This window comes from Branchiostoma belcheri, unplaced genomic scaffold (assembly GCF_001625305.1).
Source record: "Branchiostoma belcheri isolate BF01 breed outbred unplaced genomic scaffold, Haploidv18h27 scaffold33, whole genome shotgun sequence".
NCBI lineage: Eukaryota > Metazoa > Chordata > Leptocardii > Amphioxiformes > Branchiostomatidae > Branchiostoma > Branchiostoma belcheri.
Genome location: NW_017803943.1, coordinates 657,229 through 684,446, shown reverse-complemented (window position 1 = coordinate 684,446; position 27,218 = coordinate 657,229). Strand labels below are relative to the sequence as shown.

The window sequence follows — 27,218 nt, the reverse complement described above, 5'->3', positions numbered from 1 at the left end:
AATTATGCAGATATTGTTCCTTTGTCTCTGACATCATCTGCAGTTTACTTTCATCTTGCTCGAATTGCACCCTATTCTTGATATTCGAGTACGACATTATCATTATGACGAAAATGTACTAAATAATGACAGTAAATGTCAATATCAGACAGATTTCCTCAACCAGAAGATTTTTGGTTTTTGCTGCCCTGAAACTTCACTGGATGACTTTAACTAAGACCTATACAATATTTGTAAGTTGACCTCATCCAGTGCTCCTGTGAGTTATCTGCGGACACTAAATTCTGTGTACATTCAAAGAAATCAATTACAACGAATGAAAAGATCTACACACGTTTCAAGAAGGGGAGAAGAACTTGGGTCGATATTTGTTACAACAATTCATCATTTCCAAATGTCATTCCCTCCCTCTGGGTAAGTTTTATAACCTCAAGGTTCTGGTCAGCTTTGGCGAAATCTATCATGAAATAAACTTAATGTAGCGGCTGGGACAAAGACAAGTCAAGAATCGTAAAATGGTAAACCCTAAATGTTGCCACTGCGTTTATAATGCGTTGAAATATTCCCACGTTGCGAAGCATTTTACTCATCATAAAAAGAAACTTGTGACCTTCAATTTTTTGCCACCTTCAGAAGAAATGAATCATATCGGAAGCCTAAAAAATGGCTACCCTGACCCGCATATAATTGAAATCTTGCTTGATTGAGTATGCTTTTTGTACTGCCATAATTTACACCGCCCTACCTTGATCTAATCCAAAATGCGTTTCTTCCGCTCCAGATATCCGGAAGTCAGGACCTTCAATTTCCGGTCACCTCTAGAAAATCAATCATGGCGGCTGGCAATATAGAATAGAGACCAGCGTGACCGCTGAATCCCTGAAACCAATGATTTGATGGAATGCATCTGTGTACACTGACCTAATTTGTTAGCCTTCACTGTGCCCAAGCCTGCAGTGCTGCTGAACGAATATTGTCTGGTTGCCTCACAGGTGGAATTCACTGGGAAGGTCATTACAAAAAAAAGAAAGACAAAATAGCAATTGGCTCGACCTATGCACGTAAGGGTAGAATGCTTCTATTTGAACTGCCATAAGATGACGAATGCCAATTCGTCCCATATCAAGATGACTCGTTTTTCTACTCCCAGAAGAAGGAGACTGAGACCTTCAATTTTCGGTCGCCGCCATGGAATCCATCATGGCGGACGGTTAGACAAGATGGCGGTGGGCATGACCCACGCAAATCGTTGCGTAGCACTACACATTGCCATAATTTCGAATCGCCCATTCCCTCCCCAGGTCTCTATAGCTAGGAATCAATCATAACCAGATATCGTGGTGCTGACAAGGTGAGATGAAATGGCGGCCAGCCTGACCAGTGTTTGATTGAATATGCTTTGATTTTCGTTCTCAAAATTGCCGACAGGTCATCTCGATCCCCTCCTGATCCAATTTGATTCATTGGCCTTTATGGATACCAAGGAAGCCTCGACCTTTACTTCCGGTTACCTCAAGGAAAGCAAAATGGCGGCCCATAAAAACAAAATGGCGGACGACCTGACCTAATCCTGTCAAACTTTTTAGTAAGAAATTCCCTTGACGTATGGCCCTCTTTCTGCACTAATTAACACTTAATTCATACTAATCCACCATGCCTCCTTTCCTGTTACATTAACGCCACAGGGGTTGATTTAAGTGCTGATTAATTAAGATGCGATGAAATAGAAAATAGGACGCTCCTTCATCGGCGCGAGGAAACCTGCTTCTAAAGATGACAGCCTAATCCGTCTTCCTTTAGCAAAATGCTGTGAGTTTTCAATCTGTTGACACGCTTTAGAGACCAGGCACAGCATCTCTGATGCACATTTTTTAAATTTCAACGTGCAAACAAAACAATGCATTGACGCACTCATGCAATGCGCTTATATTCACGTCACCACTACAAATAAGATAAGAATTACAACACATGATGCACAATTGTAGCATGCTCTAGAGTTGTAAGTCCAAAACTTATCTTACACTCTTTTATTTAGAGTTGGGATATGTTCACTTGCCAGCAATGCATCGACAGATTGAGCGACAGCTATGTTGTCAGACTCATATAGACTTATTAGCTTGGTTACCAGGTCCATGTTAGCTCCCGAGTTCCTCTCCGCAAATAGTTAGTTGGGAATCAACCAGGTTTAGACCTATTTGCGGAGGAGATAATATAGACTCGGGAGCGAAAATAGGTATGGTAACCAGGCTATAGACATACAGCCGGATATGCAGAAAATTTCACGAACATTTTGTAGATTAGATTGCTCAACACGATTAAGTATTACGCAACACGCCTCAGAATTATTTCAACATGTAACATCTAGTCCTGAAGGAAATGTGGAAGGCGTATGGAGTGAAATAAACTACGTGTGAAATCTCAAGTGCTGTCAGCCCGTAAAGGACAGAAGTGGTCATTATGAAGGGTCTACGTCCTCTAAACATGACAACCACTTTAGCTTAAGTGCTTCTCTCAGCTCAGTACGACGGCATCACGCTGGGCGACAGCAGAACCATTCATTCAATCTTAGATTCCACATAACCGCAAACTTAACAAGTATATGGTGAGGTTGCCAGCACGACTGCCAAACGGTATGTGCTTTCACATTATTATTATGTATACTATGCTAAGAGAGCTCGCAAGGCACAAGACAAGAACAAGAACACGGTGGGCGAGAAACACAGTGAGGACGAGTCGAGCTGCCTCTAAGCATACAGCACTTTTTTCGGGAACATTTGACTTCTGTCTATCCTTGTTATTGCTGTATTTGATGCTAGTACCCATGACGTTCGTCGTACCACACATGATATTGCTTATCTTTACCGGTTTGATTAACATCCGTGTCCATAATATCACCAGGGTCCATAATATCGCCACCTTGATCATGAGAAACAGTGTGCTTAAAGATATTTTTACTGCAACATACTTTTGGTATGCACTCCTGCACACCTCAAATGTACATACCTAGGGTATGTTGCAGTAAAAATATCTTTAAGCACACTGTTTCTCAAGGTGGCGATATTATGGACTATGGTGATATTATGGACACAGATGTTAGTACATTGTATATGTCTTCGGTTAAACTACTGATACTACCCGAACCGTGTTTTCTATGTTAACCATGTAATCATTTACAATTCTAAGTTCAAAGTTTCGGTTCTGCGATTAAGCAAGCTATTCCAAGAGCTACCAATCATCAGCAGTGCATAAACAACTCCGAGCAATTTCATCAGCAGTGTCCACGCGTGAGACATCCTATAATAGTCCTCAGGCAGGTTCCCGGATGAAGAAGTTGGGTCTCATCTTCTCGGGGAATCTGCCGGCCTCATTTTGGATAGGGACGAGTTATGAGGTCTGTAATCACACCGGAGTGGGCCTCTCTATGATGGATAGGGCAATAACTGTATTGAATTTCTAATCTGGCAAAGTACGGGATGATCATGGAGTCCATGGATCTTCATGTCAATCTGAATCGGGGAAGGTTCTTCTGCCGTAATGAGCATCAGCCCAATGAATGGCAGAAATTATAGTGGAGGAAGATAATGGACGACTAGATACCCACATTACAGGACTACTTGTAAAATAGAAGCTTAGAGGCGGTAGAAAAATGGGGACAATGAGGGCACTAAGCAGAGAGGTCGCATATGATAGATGTGTATGTGGCGGGTACGTAAGGGGGCGGCTTGGGTGCAACGGAGGAAGCTTTGTTCAGCTTCAGCCTAACATGATGCGTTGATGCCGTTTATTGGTCAATACGTAAACAGCCGTTTCAAAGATAAGGTGATGGACAAATGACTACCTTTTGACATGATGCTGTGCTGTTTACAAAGAGATCTGTTATTGGGTGTTTAGAAAATCGAATCATCTATGAACTTTTAGGAGACAGGTACGTTTTTCAAAAGTCACTAGTCTTGCAGATTGACAACCTCCCCACCAGAAGTGACCCGTCATCTCCAGTCTCTGCCACACTACCCCCAAGGGCGTACTCTGCATGTTACCTTTAAGGTGCTAACTGTCAGTGATGGATCTAAAGGCCAAATGTCGTTGACATTGAGTATCCGAAACAATCATTAATAACACTACACTGTCGCTTTTGGACTGTCATACGCAGCTAGCCCTTATTGAATAATTCTACACGCAGGACTGTAACTAAAAGCTCAAGCAAGCGAACACTGTTGACCCAATTGGAAGATATTTGATAAAAATATCAGATACATTGTTTTTTTATTCGTTGAACTTTGAATATCATTTTCATGTTACAGAGTTTAGGAAAACTCTGCTCGGTCAATTTTTTTGACAGTCATAAATGGAGCTTGTATCTCAAAGACAAAATAAGCGTTAGAGGTGACATATGTTCTGCATGATTTCCTAGGTTTGGCTTCCTGTGGACATGCAATGGAGTACTTCGATAATTTCGTGGCAGTTGCAAACCTAGGTGGTTCTGGCAAGATGAGGTATGAAACATTAGCCTACCAAAATACGACTGTAAGCTACGAAAACTTTACCTCTGAGATTGCAATGCAATGTAAGTGGACGGAGCGATAGCTTGCTTCATCATGATATATTGCGGTATGCTGCTTGTATGTGTTTCTTTTGATTAGCTGATTCCTGGTTCTTAAAACCTAATAAAGACTCCGAAACTAACGCATAGTTTTTTCTCCAAATTCAATTACTATGCCAAATGAAAGGGACAAAAAGATATATAGTTGCAGCATCCACAAGATAATTGTACTCAAGCAACTGGATAGATTTTGGAAACTTTCAGACTTTTCAAGTAGTAACCACCGCTTTTCGTCAGTGTCTCTACATCAGTTACAAATTGTATCTATGCATATTGTAGAAGAACATCCGACGATGCTGATAGATACACGATACCACATTTCCTAGTAATTCACCTGGAAGGGAAATGTAGCATACAGCTTCCAGATATCATCTGATCACTGTCTAGTGTCTCTATTGCTATCGGCTACTGCCTTTTCTCTTCTGATATTTATGTCGAGTAGTACAGTTATTTAATACATCATTTCGACAAGACAAGATTTGAGTAAAGAAACAAATCTAAGAATCTTCAGCAAAGTTTGACGTACCCTCGGGGAGTTTAGGAGAACATACTTCAGGATGTCATTAATCAAACCCGTCAGAAAGTTGTGTTTTATTAACGTCAAATACGATTACCAAACGAGACTGACAAATCCACCTCTAGATTGTTTTCATAACTGCATTTCTGTAATCTCCAAACAGCTGCACATCTTTTGGTGGCTGCAAAGACAGTATCGAATCTGCCAGGCAGTATCCATGTGCCAGACAAAGTACCAGTACAAGAAAGAAAGCCCGATAAAAACGCAGAAAACACGCCCAAAATAAGCCGGAGACTGGACCTCTGCTTGGATATCAGCATTTATGCTCACTAGCTATGTCAGGCATCTAGAGACTGGATGACAAGATGGGTAATGTGGTCGAGCTTTACCATCGTACAACAGAAAATACATGAATGCTGTTTGGTGCTAATTATAACGAATAACCTTACGGTACGAAATGCATGCAAAAAGTTGATGAAACTATCTAATCCCAAGACTAAAGTAATGTCTCAGTAGGCAAAAACATATCTTCTGTTAGCCCTCTGCAGACGCTAGGAGTTTGTGTATTAGAATACTAATATTCCACATAGCATGTAGGATGACGATAGCCTATCACATGCTCCTTACTTGAAGCATATCGAAGCAAAGTTCCGTCATAGATTTCTAAGAAAAAATCAAACTGGCCCCTCCCAGTGCGCAGACCCGCGCTGAAAATATATGGCAGCCACAGAATAGCATATCAGCAAGTTCGTATAATAGGTATAAATCGTCTGGGCACGGGATAAAGAAAGATGAATGGAAGTTATTTCCATGTAATGAACTTGTTCTATTGACCGACCCAAATTTCACCAGACGTCTATCCGGGCCGGCAGAAAACGGCTCATTACCATTCAGAGCACGTAGTACACGTGTTCACATCGGTGGGGGTATGGGGGTATTGACAGATTCTTGAATATTTTAGAGTTCTAGTGATTAATTACGAAAGATGCGGAATTATGGCTACCAAATGCCATCCATCATATTGACCTATTACATTTCGGTTCGACAACGTCGATTATGTTCCTTGTGCCCCGGGTTCTCCTCTTTAATATTCATTCCCCAATGATTACTTCCGTGATTAATGATCATGACAAATGGAGATTAAAGTATTAATTAGAACAGGAGTCCGTTAATTGACTGTTTTGCTGAAGTTTGCGTACTTGTCTAAGAAAGCTTTTACGGGGCTGAAGTCGCCATGAGATTAAGTGTACTTTATTTTCATTGTACCAAATCACGCGCACTGTCGCGAGATTTCCCGTTGCCGAAGCTTGCCCGATTGTTATTGGTTATTTCGAAGTAAAAAATCTCCCAAAGCGAATAACTTCTCATGGATCGAAGAACTTGTTGTATGGTCTCATTATAATCAAAACATAACCGGTGCGGAGACATGTAACTTTTGTTGTACGTTCATATTTTTCTTTATAAACAGTAATTGACAGACAACCATAAGATGAAGAATGTTCGGTGTGCAAGAGACGTATTCTGTTCTTCACGAGATTAATTTGCACCCATCTGCACTGGATGATATTAGACGTGCGTTATTGTCGTCATAGCATGCACTTAAGGCTTCCCGTTTTCTCCGAAAAGCACTATACACATGCTGAGGATTTTAAGTTCTAAGAGCTTTTATGTACTCAACTGTCTCTACCATAGCCAATAAGATGTACATAGTTGTAGAGTTATATAAGCTTTGTTCTCAACACAAGAAAGGAACACACTATATGAATTTTCAGTTGATCTCGTCGACCATCATCAGATGCATGATTCATTGAGCGTGATGGCGGCAAAGCTTAAACTCTACAGCTATGGGTTCTACCAACACAGATGAGCTTTCATGTCATTCGAAGAATATATAATCTACCTCAAAATGGCATTCAACATTCAGGATTTGAGAGTATCCCCAAGAAAATACCCCTTATTGAAAAAAAGTGAATATTGAAAGAAGTATGCAGAACAATTCGATACAGACGGAGTTGTCTGGCTCTGCATTAGATGATGCTCTTGTATTGTAGGAAGCTGCTTTGGCGGAGTTGCCTGGCCCTAGGCCCTGAATGAACTGGATGATGCTCTTGTCGTTGCTCAAGTAGGATGTCAAACAAGAGAGCAAGGTACTGGTAACATATAAGCAAGCAAGTTTGTTCTTTTTCAAAGTTTCCTCAGGGCAACTCGGAAGCAAAATTTTCCTGACATTCCTGAACAACCTTGAAAACCTTATGCATAGAATATCGCAATGTTGTTGAGATAACCAGGCGGCCTTGTATGTGCACTAGACGATAACAGCTGGTTTTCCACTTCCTATAACATCACCAGCAAGTCTTATACCGGAATCAAGCGGTAAGCCTTCCCAGCCGGCCGGAGGAAGCTCCTCTGACAGAGTTGTCTGGCCCTAGGCCCTGAATGAACTGGATGATGCTCTTGTGTTTCTCAAGTAGGATGTCAGGCAAAAGAGTAAAGTACTGGTAACATATAAGCAATGTTGCAAGCAAGCAAGTTTGCTATTTTTCAAAGTTTCCTTGCTACTCGGAATCAAAATTCTCCTGACATTCCTGAACAACCTTGGAAACCTTATGCGTTAAAAAGCACAATGTTGTTGAGATAACCAGGCGGCCTTGTATGTGCACTAGACGATAACAGCTGGTTTTCCACTTCCTACAACATCTCGAGCAAGTCTTACCCCGCACTCAAGCGGTAAGCCTTCCCAGCCGGCCAGGGGAAGCTCCTTTGACTTGACAGAGCGAGTTTCCTCCAGGCGGGAAATTGAGTCTTGCCGTAGAACAATGTAAACGGCTCGACCTTAGCGGCAGGCAGACTGCAGCCGGCGCCGGCTGTGACAGTGGCCGTTCTTCAGGTAGACGATAAGTACACACAGGCGGGCACGGCCTCGCCGATAGCCGGTTTTACCATTCCTCCTCCGACTGATCTTTTTATTGAACCATCATGAGGAAAAAGTATCAATTATTTACCGAGGTTAAATTGCTCAAGTAGCGGGAATGATATTAAACTCATAAGTTTTAGGAAGTAACTATGACGGGATGAATATAAGGTCTATGTAGTGAACTTTGAGCATCCCTGCGAAGTTCGGTGCCAGTTCATTCAAACTTAATACATGAGACTGAGGTATACGGGTTTTAACTTAAAACATGCGTTCTTATTTCCTAGCAAATATTACGTCTATGAAGATTGACTTAGGAGTATTCGTCAAGAGCGACTATCATAGGAAAACATAACACTAGTCCTGAAGTACTCAATATCAGGGGCGCTTCAAAAATTGATTAACACCTGGAGGACAACAGGCTAAGTGGGACTCCCCTCCAGACATCTGACCATTTGTATGACATGTGATAGTCTAAAATCAATCCCATGAATTCCTTAGCACTTCGCCTCATTTGCCAGTAGATGCGTTTCTATGGCTCTATTTGCGAGGGGGGATGATCATACTGATGGCGAGAACATACTCGTTTATCTACAGGATCTGTGTTGAAAGTGTAAGAAGTACAAGGTTTCAGACACATGTCTAGAGCTCAAGTATTTGGGGTTAGCTCGCGAACGTATATCTGAGAGAAACCAAACTGAACTGACTCTCGTCGCGGGTCGTAAATGGGTGTATTTACCCGGCGAAGTACCCCGGACTCCCCCGATACCCCGGCAACCCGCGGGGCCTTACCAGGCATTACGGCTTAATGGTAACCTGATGACATCCCGAGACGTCGTGTCATCAACCCTTCAATCAAGATAAACCGTTGTCATGACAACTCTGACACGGGTTTAATCAACATTCACGGGAAGATGCCAGAACTGGATCTGCGAGTTGCAGACATGCGCCTTCCCCTGGTGCATTGTGGCAGATGATCTGACAGATGCGTAAAGCCCCTGTCGCATATTCACAACCTTCCGAACACCCGGCGAGCAAAGTTGGCTGAAGTTCGGGAGCAGTCTGACCAGATTAAGGACACGCCTGCATGAATCGAATTTGAGTTGAATTTGAGTCAAATTTTATAAAAGATTGACTGCCAACCATGCTCCGAACTACCCCCGAACACAATCCGACATGCTCCCAACTTACTCCGTGGTTGGGGGAAAATCGGCAAGTGTTCAAGAGGCCATATTCGGCTCTGCTTGATTCGCAAAGATTGGCAAATTGGAAATATGGAAGAAATGGGGAATAAAACTCGGTTGTCGGTGGAAAAATGTTATATGATGCTCGTTTAATGAAAAGTGAAAGTTCCAAAACCATGGACAAATGCCACCCTCCGATGCACGCAAGACATGACTTCAAGATTAGGTCTAACATCTTCCCCCAAAGTAAGGTTAATGGGTACAAATTCTATTCCCCCTCTACCTGCGCCCTGGTAGACCAAATCTCCAGGTCAGGGTTCCTCCGCTACTATAATGAGTAGAAAATTGAAACTACACATTCTTCAGATTGGAAATCCACCTGGCGACACGGAACGACCGCGTTCAATGGACAGAGGGAAGTTCCGCATCCATCCGGCCGACCTGGGCGGCCTGCTTCATTCATCTTGGCAGTAGCTGGGAGCCAGTGATTTCTACCTTAGCTATCATGAGTTTCTTTCGCTACAGTTATTGTATTGTCTGCCCTGACCTCCCGGCGTCGGCTAACACCGGCTTGCATTACAGACCATTCTACCGACGCGCGTATCGAAGAGCACACGCGTAAATCTGCTTTATGTTTCGCAATCCCATTTATAGACATGGGCTGTGGAAAATTACAACCAGTGCACGGTTCATCTCAGACGTTCCATCACCCTCACCTTCTTTTTTACGCTCCGCCGTGCTCCGGGAATTCGTATTTGGGTAAACTTTCTAAGTACTGCGAAGATTTGTGAAATCGTCTGGTTACCTACGTGGGCTGCTCTGCTCTAAACTTTGGGCCGCAACAAGGCAGTCATGTTGTATTGTGATAACCTTTTTTTAAAGTTATTCCTTAAATTCAGGGTTGACGCTGTGTAGCTCTCTACGAATCAGGCAGCTGAATTTAGAATTGGAAACCTTTACGCTTAGGTCACATCTCCAAACAGGGACCCGGCTAGGCTGTTTGCGTGCACGAAAAATTAACAATCCATATCAACAATATAGTGTACACAGATAGTACAAATGATTTTTAAAAACATTTTGTATTTGTTGTATTTATCAGACTTTTCGTTCCTGGAAGGTTGCCCGGCTAGGAATTTGACCTTAACGTTACTCAGACTACAGCAAGTAAGACTACCCTTCATCTGACGTAAGTATTAGCGATAACACAACAACACTGACCCGCCTGAAGCGGCTCAGCCATTCATCTTAAGATCTCACATCCGCTTCGACCTTACGTCACCCACGTGACAAATGACGCACCTATGCGGCTCCGAGACATTACAAGGAACGAGAGGGTAGGAATATATGACGGGTATCGGTAATCCATGACTGAAAGTCTCTCTGGCCTAATTATGAAGGCGAACGGGATACATCCGCTCACGCAACGGGCAGACTGTTATACACCGGACCATGTGAGAGGCATGTGAGCTGGAAATGAAACTAGCATATATGCATCAGAGCTATTACTGTGCGTTTATCTCTCTTCCATAGTACGTAACGGGCAATCGGAGGTCCCTCAAAATCTACGCCTGAATTCGATCTCAGGCGAAACTTTATATAGAATAGTTAGCGTGAATTCGCAAAATGCAAACGTATGCACTGTGCACAAAAGTGATTTTGAAAGTTTGCCATTCTTTTGCTTTTCTCTTAACCCTCCTGAACACTAGCCAGACATCCCCAACCGTGCGCCAGCCGAATGTATCTAAATTTGTGGGTTCGTCGGGAGGTTCGATCATAGTTGGCTGGTATTCGGCTGTAAGTCAGCAGAACGCCAGCCAACCATTCAGAAGTGAGTCAGCAGCGATCAGGGTGTATTTGGGGGTCAAATTCGACTCAAATTTAACTCAAATTCGTTTCGACTTCCATAACTCTGGTCGGGTCTGTTTCCCTGGATGTCTAACCTTCATTAACGTATAGAACACCCATGTACAACACATCTACTGTGTAAACTTGTGTTGAATACCAACAGTATCATTGGCTAGAAAGAAGTACATTGTTTTGTAACATTCTCGTACTTAATAGCTGGGAACCCCTACCTCATGTCGAACGATGATATTCAAGAGTGCCCTCAATTATAACCTTGTTGTCATGAAAATGCATTTGGATTCCAAGTAGTGTTCTAAAGAGAGAGGCATGCTGTGACTACAATTCCCGGAAAGTTGGTGTGACAATGACGGATGGACGCAGGGGGGCCATGACAAAGAGGGATGAGCTGAAAGCTGTAGAAACCGCGGATGATAGCGGCTTTGTCACGTCATGGTGGGGCTCAAACGTGAAGAAGTCATGTATGAAATGTCGTCTGAATGCCAAGTGCTGAACACAACGTCAGAACCTAACTTTGGGGGCAACTGGATTAATATGATTGTTCAGATAGCATTTCGGTTGTCATTGATTTTCGTCTTGTGTGGGATGCAGGAAAAGGCAGACAAAGAGATAAAGAGAATGGGATGCAGAGAAGGATGTAAACGTACAGAGAGACACTAATCAGATAAAGAGAGTAAGAGAGTGAGAGAGAGTGAGAGAGAGAGAGAGATTGTCTATGTATATACATGTATAGGAGATTGCCGAAAATTCCTTGATCCATGCATGTAATCATGTTGCTAAGTTTTTCTTACATGTTTAAATTTTACAAAATATCAGAATATCCGTATATTCCATCTGAAACATTGTGTCAATTCGTGTCTATTGAGTCGGAAATATATCTTACTGGACTTAGAGGTGACGCGACTGAAGGTTGTAAATGAGGTTTTATTTTAATCGTCAGAAATGAAAAGCGCCATCATTGCTTGTAATTTGTTCAGAAAATGAGGCGGAAAATAGTCTCTCTATACAAAGGAAAGGCCAAGCAGTGCGCAGCCTCTGCGAGTGAAGAATGTTTTCAATTACGCGCGATCCGTGGAATAAGCCGGTATCTCCTTTTCACACACGTCTGTGGGCACCATTATTCAGGAGGCTACTCATTAATTTTGCCGGACAATGTGCCCCAATTCTTAATCTAAACACATCATGCCAGATGGCTGGATGAAGCGCCATAATGTTATCGTTATTACCAAGGAAGGCCCTCACGAATTCGAGGACCTTTCGTTTCAAATGGCAATTGAATGTACCGTTGCTGTAAATAACACTGACTTCACACAAGATAACGCACCTCTATTGTCTTTACAAGAACTACAATTGCAGTCGTGCTTCTACTACAGAATGAATGAGTCAGCTCACTTGCAACAACCGTGCTTCACTCACTATCATCAGGAAAGTAATGCTGAACTATCAATACTGAGCTAGGCTACTTTAATAGACTCACAAATTTCTTCTAGAACTTTTAGCAATGTAAAGTTGCTGTAAATAGCTTTGACTTTCATTAGAAGTTACCTCCCATAGTGATACATCTTTGTCGTCTTTCCTAGAGCTACTATTAATCAGTGTGTATTGTCACTGCCACTGGCACAGAAACTGTGCTAGTCTTCAACAGACTATTGTGTTAGAAAGTGATGTTCTGCAGTGAATTATTTAGACATCTTGCGCCCTTTCTTTCTTAACCCCACTGGTTTGCCAGTATAAGACATAGAAGGACGAGTGGGCAAGAAGTAACAAATGGTCCTGTCAGAAAGACGAAAGACTTATCTAGTTGAAGAATGTGTAGTCATGATGAAGATAATGCCAGTACGCCCCTCCGCAGGTCTGCGGCTTTGTTAGTGCAAAAGACCAAAGCATCGATTTTGACACAGGTTATCGGTGTGGGCGGCGGATGGTTTTTCTGTTTCTTTGTTACCCAGAATTCCTCTGTGCGGCCTCTTATCAACATGGCGGACGACAGCTGGGAGTCACGTGACCGTTAGCGCACAGAGTGACGGGAATGATGTGAGCTGTGAGACTCGGAGAGCACCAGGCCCTCGGAGGGACGCCATTAGGCACAAAGACGGCTTCAGTCGAAGATCTTACTAATGGAAGCGTGTCTGTAACATTAGGAGTGTGACGAAGATTTGACACAAGAGATAGCGTGCTGTAATCCATTATGGCGTCCAACATAAGTCCATGGCTCACTGCGATCCCCAAACGTTATGTAGTTTTTCTTGGGAGAGAATGAAAGCACGAAGGGGATCAGCATCATATACAAGAGGCCCAATAAGTTTGGACGGCTGCCGTCGTTTCAAATTGTTTATGTGAGCCGTCCAATATTTTCGCGAGGCAGCTAAAATCTCACCAGTGTTACTGACGAAAGGTAGTGGATGCTACCTGAAAAGTTTGACCGTTTCCACAATCCATCCAGTTGCTTATCAAGTAACTTTTTTGGAGTATCTTATTACCGTGTCTAACCTTCATCGACGCAGCTAAAACCGTTTAAATCCACCACCTTTGTACCATACAAAGCACAAAACACATCACATTACAAACAGTTTAACTTTCCTGTAACATACCAGTACCGCTAATGCATATCTACATGTTTTGTATCCCCAGCGACCTAATTTCATAATTTGTTCATACCTCAATTTCAGTCCATTGAATTGTGAAGCAAAATCTGAAAACCAATACATAAATGGAACCAGTCAAAGCGCATGAGATAGTTCTGTTAACCGGTGTGTGATTCTGCTCGAAGGCAATCAGACTGCAGCGGAATTTTGATGGCAATGCCAGGATATGCTCAGCAGATTTACATACTGCTTGAACGAATGTTTGCACCACGACAGGCACCAGCACTGCGTAACTAATACGCTACAACGTCCTCAAAGGCAAAACGTCGCTGCACAGTGCTAACATGCTATGTACATAATCCTTACCAAGGTACGAACAATGACGTGGTCTTCAAAAAACACTACCTCGGGCAACGTCTGCGTACATCCACCCTCCCCCAGCGATTACACTGCCGCTGCCTTACCCTGGCATAATCTTCTCTTTGGCGGCATGTGTGAAATTGAATTTGATACCTGAATTCACCAACAAGGTGACTTGAAGCACAGGTGGGAACGGCGAGACAAATGACGGTCTCCCAACTTCGCACGTTTTTGCCGACTTAGCTCTCCGGTTATTCGACATCCCAAATCGTCCAGATCAAAGTGGGGGACTCAACTGAACAGTGCACGGTACATTACATGCAGATAAGCAGGCCATATCTATGTCTTATCGTCGCGCTGCAAGCGAATGAAATATGGCTCTCAAACACTACTCTTTTCCGTTAGTGTAGAACATAGAGTAGTGCAAGTAATCCAATGTCATCAACAACCAAATCAATATTTGAGGCATGTGGAGAAGCATTTTGTTCCCATTGCAGCGTAACTCCTCATTTAGCCCCCAGCTAGGCTTACTGTTCCGGTGCTGAGGTCTGTGTAAGGTGTCTGGTGGTGCTTTGGACGCGGGCGGGGGCCGTTCAACCTTCAGTACCTACATAAATGGCGTGGGGTATGCCCAGACATATACTTGACACATAGATTCGATATAATATTCGATTTACTATTAGTAGTAAATGGCAGTAAAGTTGAGCAATGTTTTGTAAACATTACCGGCATTTCCAATGCTAGTAAGCAAGTCCAGTAATTTCATTAACTACCATTATAGTTTTTAAAGTCAGTTCCGGTACTGTTTACAAAGTCAAAGCAAACATTATCCGACTGTGCTGGCATTTACTACCATTGTTAAATCCAACTTTCCGTGCAATGTTCTTCATGCATGTTATGAAATAAATAGATAAACATATAAAAAAAATAATATTGCGTTCTTTGAGTTTCTGCAGGGTCTCCTGAATGTGATTACCTCTACAGGAGTTGTGCCATTTCCTCCTTTGGTATCGTAAAAGACATGAATATCTGTCAGTCACAGCATTCACGGTGATTTATGTATCTAAATATGTAAATCTAGTGATATATCAATACACCGAAGTACTTAAGGGTAGCTCCCAGCACTTCCCATGGTGTATAAATGGGCTGGTGTTTCCCCGGGTGTCACGTTCCCCCACATGAAAAATTCAGGCTCACCAAAATATCGACAGCTGTCCTCGTCACGCAGTAACCCTAGAACAGGAATGTAGCCTTCCGCTGTAGCACGGAGGTAGTAAACTTACAATTCACACTGAGACTTATGTAATACCTTAAAGGGGTATTGTGTAACGTTTTTGCACCAAGACTTGGGATATTCTAATTGAGAGAACCTTCCGCTTTTCAACATTTTTGCAATTATCTCACATTTCTGACATCTATGGTTAACAATTAAACAGCCCACACGAGACGAACTCCAGGATGTAAAGAAACATGGCTGATAGCTTAGCTTCTAGCTTTTAAGTACACTTACAAGGTGTAATATAGTGCCACTTCCCTTTCCTTAAAGGCACTCTATGTAGTTTTTTGCGCAAAAAATTGAAATATTCTAATTATACTAAATTTTGGTGTTATTAGCAGTTACTATCACTTTTCACATTTGTGTTATTATTTCACATTTTTTTCGTATATTTTGTCTGTTCAAACAGTCCTTCTTCAGTTCCCGGTGCCACCGGTTTGCTCAGGCAGGACAACAACAACAACATACAGGGGTTGCCCCCTGGGGTGGCTAATTGGCCCGGGCATGCCAGGCTCGATAGACAGGGGCAGATGTCACAAGATATACCCTCCTTAGAAAAAACTCATATCTTTCACATGAGGTGGAATATAATTATCAACTTAGAGTATTTTGTTGGGCCGCAGTGAATAAACTGTGGCCATTATCCCTTCAAAAGAGATAAAAAATCTGGTAAACGATTAGGTATTTCAGAAACTGGTAAGCTATCAACTGACACCCCACTGGGATGTAGGTCAAACCACTGGGAGTGGACAATACCATATGTGTGGTTTGGCCAGAGGTTGAATAGAAGATCATTCACAGTTTTCTAAGCTTCTAAGGAGCAAGGATGTTGTATTTTTTGCTGGGGAGTATAATTTTGGAATACTAATGGGTTAAGCCAATGTACTATGTAAAGAAAAGAATAAAAAATATACTTTTTGTATTGTCAAAAAACTACATAGAGTGACTTTAATGGAACTTATTTGCAGTGGAGTACTTTGTAAAGAAATGACTAGAAAATAAACTTTTTGCATCGTCCCAATCTTACATTAGGCAGTTTTAACGTTATCAGAGACGTGCTTAAATATGGAAGATGATAGTGGACACTGACTCATTAGTAAATTATAATTATACTTGTAATTTTGTTTTAACTGTAAGGAGCGATTATAGAAATTTACTTTTCTTAAGTCTGCATCACCGAATTTTAGTGGAGATTGTAGTAATTCTTTGCCTTGGAGTTGTCAAATAAACGGGTTTAGGTATACTTTGGCCAGATCGTTTTTTTAGGTATCCTCGACCTTCTTGTTTATTGATTTGTCCATTTACTCGGGCGTAAAATCCAGAGCAATCACAACTAAAATGATATGTCGATGTCTAAGTGGGCTAGGAAACCAAATGGGGGCAATAAATATTTCGTGCTTTACCAAACAAAAAATATAAGCACGTAACCGGCCCGGTAAGTTGGACTATAGCTAGAGCAAAGAAATTGCTACATTGAGCTTTCCTCTCATCTGGTAATGAAATCACCAATCACCAATTAAATGTACGTTGTGACAACATATGCAGATGTACATGCAAAAACGAACGAGAATTCAAAGTATGATATCGTTGTGATAATGGGATAAATGTGATTATTTATGGGTAAGCAGATAATAAAAGTTGAGCTATATGGAGTGGGCTAAATAAAGACGGAGGGCGACACAGACTTTCTGCAACGTATGATTCACTGCTTAACGTGACGTCACAGGAACGGTAGCTCTCTCACTCCTTGACAAAGACTGGAGTTGTACAGTCGGGAATTTGGCTAAGTCCAATTTCTTGTGTTGGAAGTTACAGTTTAAACTTGCTTCATAATGACTTCAACCAACACAGATACACGGAGCATTTATCAATTGCCATATCACCCCCCCTCCCATTGGTATTTATATTTAATAAAAAATTGCAGGAATGGCCTGGTTAGAATCTAAAGCCTGTTAATTCCTGTGGAGAAGGACAATAACATATACATTTTACCCGCGGTACCCGACAACAAGCACAGGTAAACATTGTCAGCCTGATTACCCTACAAGGTGTCGCGGTACCAAGTGCTGTGCCACTGAAACTGAGCCAGCCAGCGTCGTAGAAACACAGTTTTACGAGATTTGGATTGCAAAACGCTGTTTCATAGCGGCACGGCGTTCCAACGAACTCGTGAAACTCCGAATCTAAGCAGTACTTCATTTCCTGGGATTCATTATCTGTTTCCGTTTCACCCCTCCCGTCGGCTCGTTGAACTTCTGCCTATCCATCTGCTAAGTTACGGGCCCTACAGGCGACGTTACGAGACGGTGATCGAATATTTACGACAGCTAATGCCGCTACAACTCCCCCAGCAACATGTGGTAACAGCGCAATCTTAGCACCCGCAGTTGCCCAAACGACTTGAAAAAAAAAACCTGGTGCGATGCTTTATGCAATACGAGGCACTCACTCAGGTGAACGTCGTAAAATGTGACAACAAACTCCCTCTGCTCCGATTCATCTTCAGTTGCACGAAAAACATTCAGACATGTCATGGCAAGCGTCTAACTGTCTCGGCTCTTTGTCTCACAGTGAGGAAATATCTAATGTGAGCTAACATCCGAAGAGAATTTTCAGCCACCCTTGCGTGTTTTCTAGGTCTGTCAAAATCGTTTTCCATTTCCCACGGAATGATAAGTTTTGAGGTATATAAAACGGGGATCCTATACTGTGAACTTTCCATACATAGCAGGTCCCAAGGCGTGCTAAGTGTGTAATTTCACATGACGTCAATGGCCCACGGATCCCGTATTTGAAATTGCCTGGAAGGGTAACTGTGATCAAGGGTGCCTTAGGCTTTTTGTGTAGGAGTGTCTTATTACTGCGGGCCAAATGGAAGGGCAGCAGCGTTTTTTAAATAATAGGACATCGCAGAAAAACCTATTTCGGTGGGTTTTAACCTTTGGGTAGCATACTGGCAGTCTGCTGAAATAACAGTGGTCGACAGTCTGCTTTGCCATTAATGAGCTGTGCCGTAGACAGACAACATAAATGCAATCCTGTCATCTTGCATTTACCGTGTTATTTAGGTAAAGTCTTTCACGTTCGTAGTATTAACTAGTTGGGAACTTTTCCAGACTAGGTAATAATATGCAAAGTCAAGGTCTGTAAAAGGAATACAAAAAAAATGAAATCCGCACTTTCCTGAGATGCTTGATATCTATTTATATAATCACGAGAATAGATGGCCATGATATCAACACATTTAACGGGACGATACTATTAGTGCCATCAGACAACATGCGACATATTAGGGTAATCAGGTAGACAACTTTGACCTTTGCTGACTCCCCAAAGACATCGTTATTTGGGTAAAGTCTTTCAAGTTCGTCTATTAATTAACTAGTTTCCAGACCACGTAATAATAAATCCACACTTTCCTGAGACGCTTGCTATCTACTTCTGTAATCACGAGAGTAGGTGGCCATGATATCAACACATTTAACGGGACGATACTATTAGTGCCATCAGACAACATGCGACATTTTAGAGTAATCAGGTAGACAACAGCGACCTTTGCAGACTCCCCAAAGATTAAGACATCGTTTCTGTAACATCTCTCATTTTTTGAGATCGTTCTTTGATAATATATGGGTTTTGAAAATGTATGCAACTATCATATCGAGTAGAAGATATTCTCAGACCACTTACGCCGCGCCCAGGTGACTTTTATACCAGGTAGGGGGAGGGGGGCTCGATATGACAAAGGTCACCATTGTGTACCTGATTACCCATAAACTGTCGCATTCCGCATTATCACCGATGGCATCCTACATACTAAAACTGTTGTTTGGACATATTTTTGCCTACGTTGTAGCTATCTTTCATGCACAGGGCCCCTCTAGATAGTCGTTAGTTGCATATCATTAGTTTCCAGGGTGATAAATCGCGAGGGCCAGAAGTCAAGAATCAATAATGTTGATTGCACAGTGTTTAGCGGAACCGACTGTTTCTTCACAGCCAAGGGCAAGTTTGATAGTTAGCTGGCCGGTACAACTGACCGCAGTGTGACATAATTGCCCGTGTGTGGCCAGTGCGCTGACAGATCGATCAGTATTGGGCACAGGCCAGTATTGCGAGTTTCCATTAAGGTACTAGTATGGTAAACATCCAAGAGATGTAAAGCTGTCAAAATCACCTACTTGAGTTTTAAAGCATGACAAACACACATTGACAAGGTATTTTGAGCCTTAAATTGTTCATTTGGTCCAAAATTCCTGAATTTCTTACGGCAGAACGCGTGTCTTTTGGCCAAAACAAACTCATCGTAACCTATAACCTATGACTACAGCTAAACAGACTAACATACAGATAGAGTTCTACCGGGCAGCTCAAACAAGCCTAAAAGCCTTTTTTCAACAAATTAAACTCAAAAGACAAAACCTCCAACCTGGAACACACCAACACTGACCAGCATATACCAAGAAAAAAACTGTTTTAAGTTTGTTTGGATGCGCTCAAAATGGACTCTCTGCACCTACGTGAATTACTGTCCTGTGCATTCTCAGAATTCTAGAAGGGATGGCGAGTATCACAAATAGATCGTAGTTCCACAGTGTCTAGGTGATGGATCAAGACGGAGCTCTCTGAGCATAACACCTTATGCGATGACATGTAGCTAACAATCACTCCAATTAATACAGTTACAGGTTTGTTTGCAACACGCAGCCCTGTTGTAGCCAAAGAAGTTCAACGAAATGAAGGCACTATTACGCCGGTTGAAATATTATTGTAATTATTTTCTGCTCCACGCTATACATTCCTAGCTTAAACCTTCTTCTAACACATCTCGGAGTTTGGACCTTCCGTGAGTAAGGCTTTATAAAAGGATTTGCTTGTCATATTTATCATGTTTCTCTTCACAGTTCTTACTTTTTATGAGTCTGGGGAAGGATGGACCTATAAACATGCAATGAGCAGTACTTTTACGAGCGCGTTGCTATTTTACGCTACTGTACGTACCTTGAATACCGATGCAATCACTGCACGGGGCTCTCTTTGTGTCTTACACTCAGGCTTATACGCTGCGTTACTTTTATGCTTCTTTGGCCTTGTATTGAATTTTGAGGAATGACGAACTACGTATACGCCCTTGACATTACACACGAGCAGTTAATTAAGAAATTCAAAGTTATGCATAAGTCAAGTTTAAATACATAAAAAATTCCCCAAACAAAAGGCTCTTGGGATAAGGGTGTTCATAGCCTTTACAATAGTCTAAGCTTGGTTAGTTTCCCAGCTCACCTTTTCTCATTTGGAATCGTTCTGAGTTAATGAGTTAGGGTTAGTTAATGAGTCATCTTCCATTCAGATACGCTCCTACATCTGCACATTCAAATAGATGTAGATTCGAGACCAGGATAGTTATATCTTAATCAAGCAATATTCAATGAGTAGTACAGGGTGAACGTGATTGAATAATTATTCGACATTACCAGCCAGTTTGTGGTCAAATACCGTGTAATGGTTGCCGTGTACTAGCACAGCGAATCTGATTTGTAATATGAAGGAAGGTAAATGATAACGACTGCATGATATCATCACAATTTACTATCTCCCTAAGGCCCTGCTAAGTAACCCCAAGTCACGTTTCCTCTGATTATATCGTCTAGGAAGTAGATTGAAGACTTGGGTGACAACAGAAAAAGTAAAGTTCAAATTGCAACGGAATATTTCATATCCTTTGAAAGATCACCGTGCCTCGGAGATCACAGAAATCCACAAGGCGTCCCGAACTTTATTGATACGTGCCCCTAACGACCTCGGAATTGGTGGTTTCAGCACGGAAAATGAGTTAGAGGCGGCCGCTGAGGTTCATTACCACAGATGAAGCAGTAATGACTCCTTGGATAAGTCTTCAAAGACGCCAGGAGCTCGGAACGTTTTCATTAGACTCCGTCCTCCATGATGATTGACTGCCCATTATGGGGAATCCTCTTCGCAGGCTCCGTACAAGAAGGATCTATCCGACGTGAAATACTTCGTTAAGTCGTTAAAGGCGTGCGGGTATTGTTTTGCCACGGTTAGTTTACTGTTATATTGGTTGGAGAGGCTTTTCTCATTTCTGCCATTTCGTCAAGCCATCCGTCTGGTTCGCTTGAGCACCATTCAACGCTGGAGTCATCAAGACACATCTCTGTGCTTACAGAGGGATATAGTTCTCGCAATGGACGCAGTCATGAAATTGAAGCTGAAACCTGAGTAAAAAATTTATACACCAGAAAATCCTTTAAATCGCGAAAAGGATATAACTCCTAATACAAGACCACCTGAGTATTCCTGACATTGTTACATAACTTTAAAATTAGATTTGCCATCCAGTACACGAACAGGGCAACGTAGAGTTACACAAGGTCCGTAAAGTAAGATGCCAAAACATATAGAGCGGGCGATTGAGCTGGCAGTTCTGGGTCTATTATCAGTAAACAGAATTGCGCACAATGTACCCAATTGAGAGCCACACTTAGACGGAACAATCCTAGTCGTGATGATGTGAGAATTGCAATTCTGTCTTTGGCCCTTAATGTCGCTCCAGGGACCAGCCGAACAAGCTGGCTGTATGATTGCGTGGGCTGCCTGGTCTGATTAACGCGGTCCAAGCGTCCTCCTGACAGTCTCAGGCGCGCACTGGCTGAAAATTGGCAGAATTAATGAAGGCAGTCACAAAAGAGTCGTCTTCAATCTGGGGACACACATACATTTGGACAATTAGACGGTCCGACTGCTCAGTTCTGGTTCCGAAATATATCACTCAAAGTCCCCCAGATTGCTGCAGATGTAGGGTAGTGGCAATGGAAAACGCAAATGGGTCTGTTGAGAGCGGAGCATCTGCAGTCAGAGAGAACGGTCGAACGTACTGCAACTGACTTCTACACCAAACCTTGACTATGAAACTAGCATTTCATGACCTTTCCCAAACGCCAGGTCTAGTTGTTTGATCCCAAAAAGTTGAATAGACGATTTGCATAGAGGGATATACGTAGGGTCTTCTACAACAGAAAACAAACTCCGAGAAGAAGATGAATAAGACTGTATGTAGGTGCAGGACGTCATGATTGCAGATAACAGAATACAGAAGAGAAACAGTTGGATAGTCAACCTTCATTTTATCTGTCCTACCCATATCTACTGCGCTCCTGCGTGGCATCAGGACTAGATGTATTTTTATAATTAAAAAAAGATTTTCTGACTGCAGGCATAACAGTCAATTTGCAAGCGTTCTCGTTCACCTTACATATTGTGATATTTAGAAAAACCCAAGGGTCTTTGATAAGAGAATAATAATTTAGATTTTATAAATGACTTGTTTATAGGGAATTATCAAGGAAGCCGAGAAAGGCATTTGATTAATCAATATTTCTCAGTTATCAAAGATGTTATCGTTATGCCTATGGCGAGAACTAAAATACCATCGGCAAGACGCCAGATCTCGCTGTGGAAATAGCATAGAAATAATTGAATTTAATGGGCAGCATGTAAAACAGTCATGCATTTCTGAACAGGTGTAATCAACGCGTTAAAAACAAAAATCACCAAAGCGTTGGAATGATGCTGAAGCAAATAATGTACGTTTTCTAATTGCTTTTCAGGCTGTTTGACTGCTGATTTACCGTAGGGATTCCCTGCAACGTGAGTTTACTTGGATCGTTGCCTAACAGCACATTAATTTCCTGTAACACTGATTTCTTCACTACAAATCCTTGCAAATCAGTTGCAGTCCCGGTACTTATACCTGCAATGGCCTATTCAAGGCGGGGAATCAGACGTGCTTCTGGATACTTGCTGACAATGTTGAGAAGCTTATTAGTAGGAAAAACTATACCCGCCTCAAGAACTGAGTGATTCAAAAACAAACGTTGAATATCATGATACATGTATATCAAACTTAAACAATTGCATTCCCTCTAGATAGCTGCTGATTTATAGATATGGGATCTTTCAGCATAACGTCGGAAAAAAGAAGTTTGCGAGTAACAATGAGCGCGTTACGAATTCAGTTGCCTGCGCTTTCTTCATCTGGATCCATGTCATTCAAAGTAGAGTAGCTGTTGTGTTCAAACGCACATCGAGAGCTATTCCTGTCGTAAACAGATCATTTGCCCTTCTGACTTTCTATATTTGAATACAAAATACCCTTTCCAAAGGGCACCGAGGCCGAGGGCATTATCGCTGTTGTCGATCTCCTGGGAATGTGAAACTCCATCATACCCCTGCCCTGCCCATCACAGGAGTCACAACCTACCTTCGACTGAGATCAAATACCAGTAGGAACATCGCAAATTGATCGCTGGGGACGTTTGTGTTTAAGCCCCTGTAACCACGTGAGACGGAGCAGTTTGAACCCGGTGACCGGTTACCCGTCAAACCGCATTATTTATGACGGATGTCGGTGTGAGTCGGACCGACAGTCACCGATTCTGTGTCAGCTCGGTCCACGCAGACTTATGGCAGGAGGGGTAGGGGCACGTCACCTGCCCATACATCATGCGGTGGTTGTCATTTCACACGTTTGATAAGGAAAAATACGTACACGACGTTACTTGTGTCTCTTAGAAATATCTCTGAAATCGAAAGCCCCCAATGTCAGCTATGGTATGCGGAGAGGCAGTCCGTTTCAGTAGACATTGTCCATCCATCAGTAAATTTTAGTCTCTTGACCTTATGACTCCTTAAACTTTCAAAGTCATAGTGTCAGCCCATGAGTTACTTCGCCATTCAAATCTGAGATAATCCCTCTGTCTCTGTCTCTGTGTGGTGTGTGTGAATGTGTGTGTTTGTCTATGCTGTGTATGTGTGTGGATGTGGATGTGTATGTCTGTGCGTGCGTCCGGACGTCCGCGCGCGCTGTTACCAGTACATGTGTGCTGGAATGGCGAATAATCCTACCATTTCTTAATATTCTAAAGACTTGAGTGATAAACTCACCATGAGGGATGGGTTGCTTGTTGGGTTTTCTGCTGTCAAACTTGATAATTTCGACACAGTTAGCCGGGAAGAGGCCCATCCTGCCGTGTAGATAGCCGAAGTACCAGCCGTTGTTCTCTGTGCTGAGTATCTGCACCACGTCAGCCACGTGCAGCTGGAGCTCGTTCTCCTCTTTAGGTGTGTAGTCGCTCTTTGCACGGGCGAAGATACGGTCTGGGGGCACAGTGAGAAAGAAAACAGAAGAATGGTAAGAACGGACTTGAACAAAACCTTTTTACTAATAAGACCTGTTTTCAATGATGATCGTTACATATATATAGAAGGCTACAATGAAAAATAAGTACATCGGCCCCAAGATAAATATATATTTCTCTGAATACTGGTATGTAAAAATGATTTTTTTGTACACGTTAAGTTGACCTACTACCGATATAGCAAAGAGAAAATTAGATAAAGATATCAGAGTACTCCTTGGTTTCCAAGTAGTAGTAAAAGCTTTTGGCCGCTCAAGGTCAACATGAATGCAAAGCAAAGTTACTGTTAGTAGTAAAATCTATTGATAGCTCGAGGTCAATCTACTCATCGAGGTAGAAAATGCGTCACAGGTTTTATTTAAGATATAACAAACACTGTACACAGGCTAGGTCGTGGTACAGACAAGAGAGGCCATAGAGGAGTTGATATCTCTCTTTGTTTCCATTTACGTGGACATCGATCATGCGAATTTTGACGTCTGGTCCCACCGCGCCCTCCAGTTGAGAGAGAGGTTTTCCTACTCATGGTCTCTACCTACTCATGGTCCATACCATGTATCTTCTGTGGGTCGATGGCAAAAGAGAAGACTACCCATTCCAGGAAACGAGGAATATGTTCTCTTCTATACATTGAAATAATGAGAGAAGGGGTAGGGGACCTGGTTGGATGTATGCGGTAACGGAAGACCACCCCAAACAGCGCTTTTAATCAACACTGTGTAAATAGGATAATGGCTGTGGTGGTAATAATTAGAATAGATTTCATTCATTCTTCATTCTGAAGAAGTTTCGTCCTAAGTCTTTCAATCTTTGTCTGTTTCCTTCCTATAATTGGTTAAGCTCGATACACTCCTACATGTATCTTCCCCTGTCATATGTATCACTGCCTTTTGTCAAGTCAGTTTCCTGGTAAACAGATCTCTGATTTATCATGCAGCATCCTCCTGACGTTCTTTCTGCGGCGGGCGCAGTAATGGGTACAGCAGTCTTGTTTGAGAACCAGGGAAGCCGTCTGACGTGATTGATCAGCCCCCCTCCCCTTCCAATCTGTTCGACTTCCCAGAGTAATTCGCCCACCAGGCGGCCCGGGACAGGCTTTTGTTCGCCTCATGAATTATGCAAACCGTTTACATTATAGCAGCTTCTGTATCGAACAAAAGGGATTCATCAATAAAGGTTCGCGCCTGTGCGAGCATGCCAGCGACTATTTACCAAACGGTTCCAAAATCATATACAGTTTGCTTTTGCCCAAGCAGCGAGCAAAGGTCGTGCTTTCATCCAAACACTGCACATATCTGTACATTCCCCCTGACTTCCCATCATGATTTGTTTGCTGCAGTGGTGTAGAAACTGTGATTTACCGTATGAGTACCAAAGAAGAATTCACCGCTTGGTCGTTATGCATATTGCAAACGGACACGGGTGGATGATATATTTGCAGCCTTATATATTACCGGATAAATTCGAAGAGAAACCCCTCCAAACCTTTCAGATAATAAAGCGCAGCTGCGCTAAGACCCTAATATGTTGAAGGCCAAGGATAACCTTCAAACGCGGGGTCTGTGGTAACATGTTCATATCAAGGGGCTCTACCTTTACCAGTGAAGTGCACATCCATGTTCAAATCTCCGAGGGGTAGGCAGGGATTCAAATTCATGACCTCGGTCTGTGCAGTGAAGAACATGGCCAAATGCCGTTCTATTATATCTCCGTTCTGATAGCTTCACCTTGGGCCCATTAAGCTGAATATAGCACTGCCAATATGTCTAGAAATAGTACATTACATGAAGTCTGGCGTGGTCAGTGTTACGCTTTCTCTTTTTATTAGGGTTTACTTTAGCTACATTGCCGGTTATAAGATGGTTCTGGTGTAACCATTTCCTGTAGGTAATCACTACAAATGAATCAGCACCACGGACAAAAGCTGCATCCCTTGTTTTGAGAGTAAATGGATTTTTCATGTTTTGTGGCATGTTAAGTCATGGCATGACGTTGTCGCGCTATTGCGCCCATCGTAAATCTTTTCTTATTCAACAGAAACGATTTGTAACGCTCAGACATAACAGTCAAATTATGGTCTCTCTGGCATTTATGCAACGACCAAAGTGGCCAATTGTAACGATACAGTATATTATCAACTAATTGCAGATTTATATCGACTTTGAGATCTAATTGTATCGTCTTAGAGGACTAAATAGGATTCATGTGTATTTCTTAGTGCAAATTTAGTATATTTTTATTACTTCACCCGAGACTAACACTACAAAAAAGCTAAAGGTTTTGCCATTAAATCCAGATACTTTTTTCTACAAACATTTCAAGTACAAACTTTGAACATACTACGCCAAATACTAGTAAGTAAGCATGTAAGCCAAACACCATATCCGATTTGTATGATGGATGTCTTTGTATGTTTTAGACCAAAACTTGAACTTAATCACGAAGAAACTTTATAACCTCACACATACGAATGTGGTTTGAAAAGTTACATATGATTTGTTGGATAGTAATAGATGAAGTTATAGATTTAACTTTTTTTTCATTTTTTGGCCGTTGAATATATATATACCTGCTGTTCTACGGCTAGTAATTGAAGTAATTGGGCCACATGCGGCATTTCGGTATGTCGGTCGAAAGCAGAAGTTTGGAAGTCCTGCCAACTTTGAATAGGACGTGTTCAACCGTCGTGTCTGTCACTTTGTGT

The 27,218-nt window shown here is 42.1% G+C and overlaps 1 protein-coding gene across 1 annotated transcript in view; it reads right to left on the bottom strand.

The window, feature by feature from the left end:
- LOC109475294 (hemicentin-2-like) overlaps nt 1–27,218 on the bottom strand; it is a 70,312-nt gene that overhangs the window by 25,319 nt on the left and 17,775 nt on the right. The window contains exon 5 of the mRNA XM_019775903.1: nt 24,261–24,473. Within this exon, the coding sequence (XP_019631462.1) occupies nt 24,261–24,473 (213 nt within the window). The remainder of the gene's footprint in view (nt 1–24,260; nt 24,474–27,218) is intronic.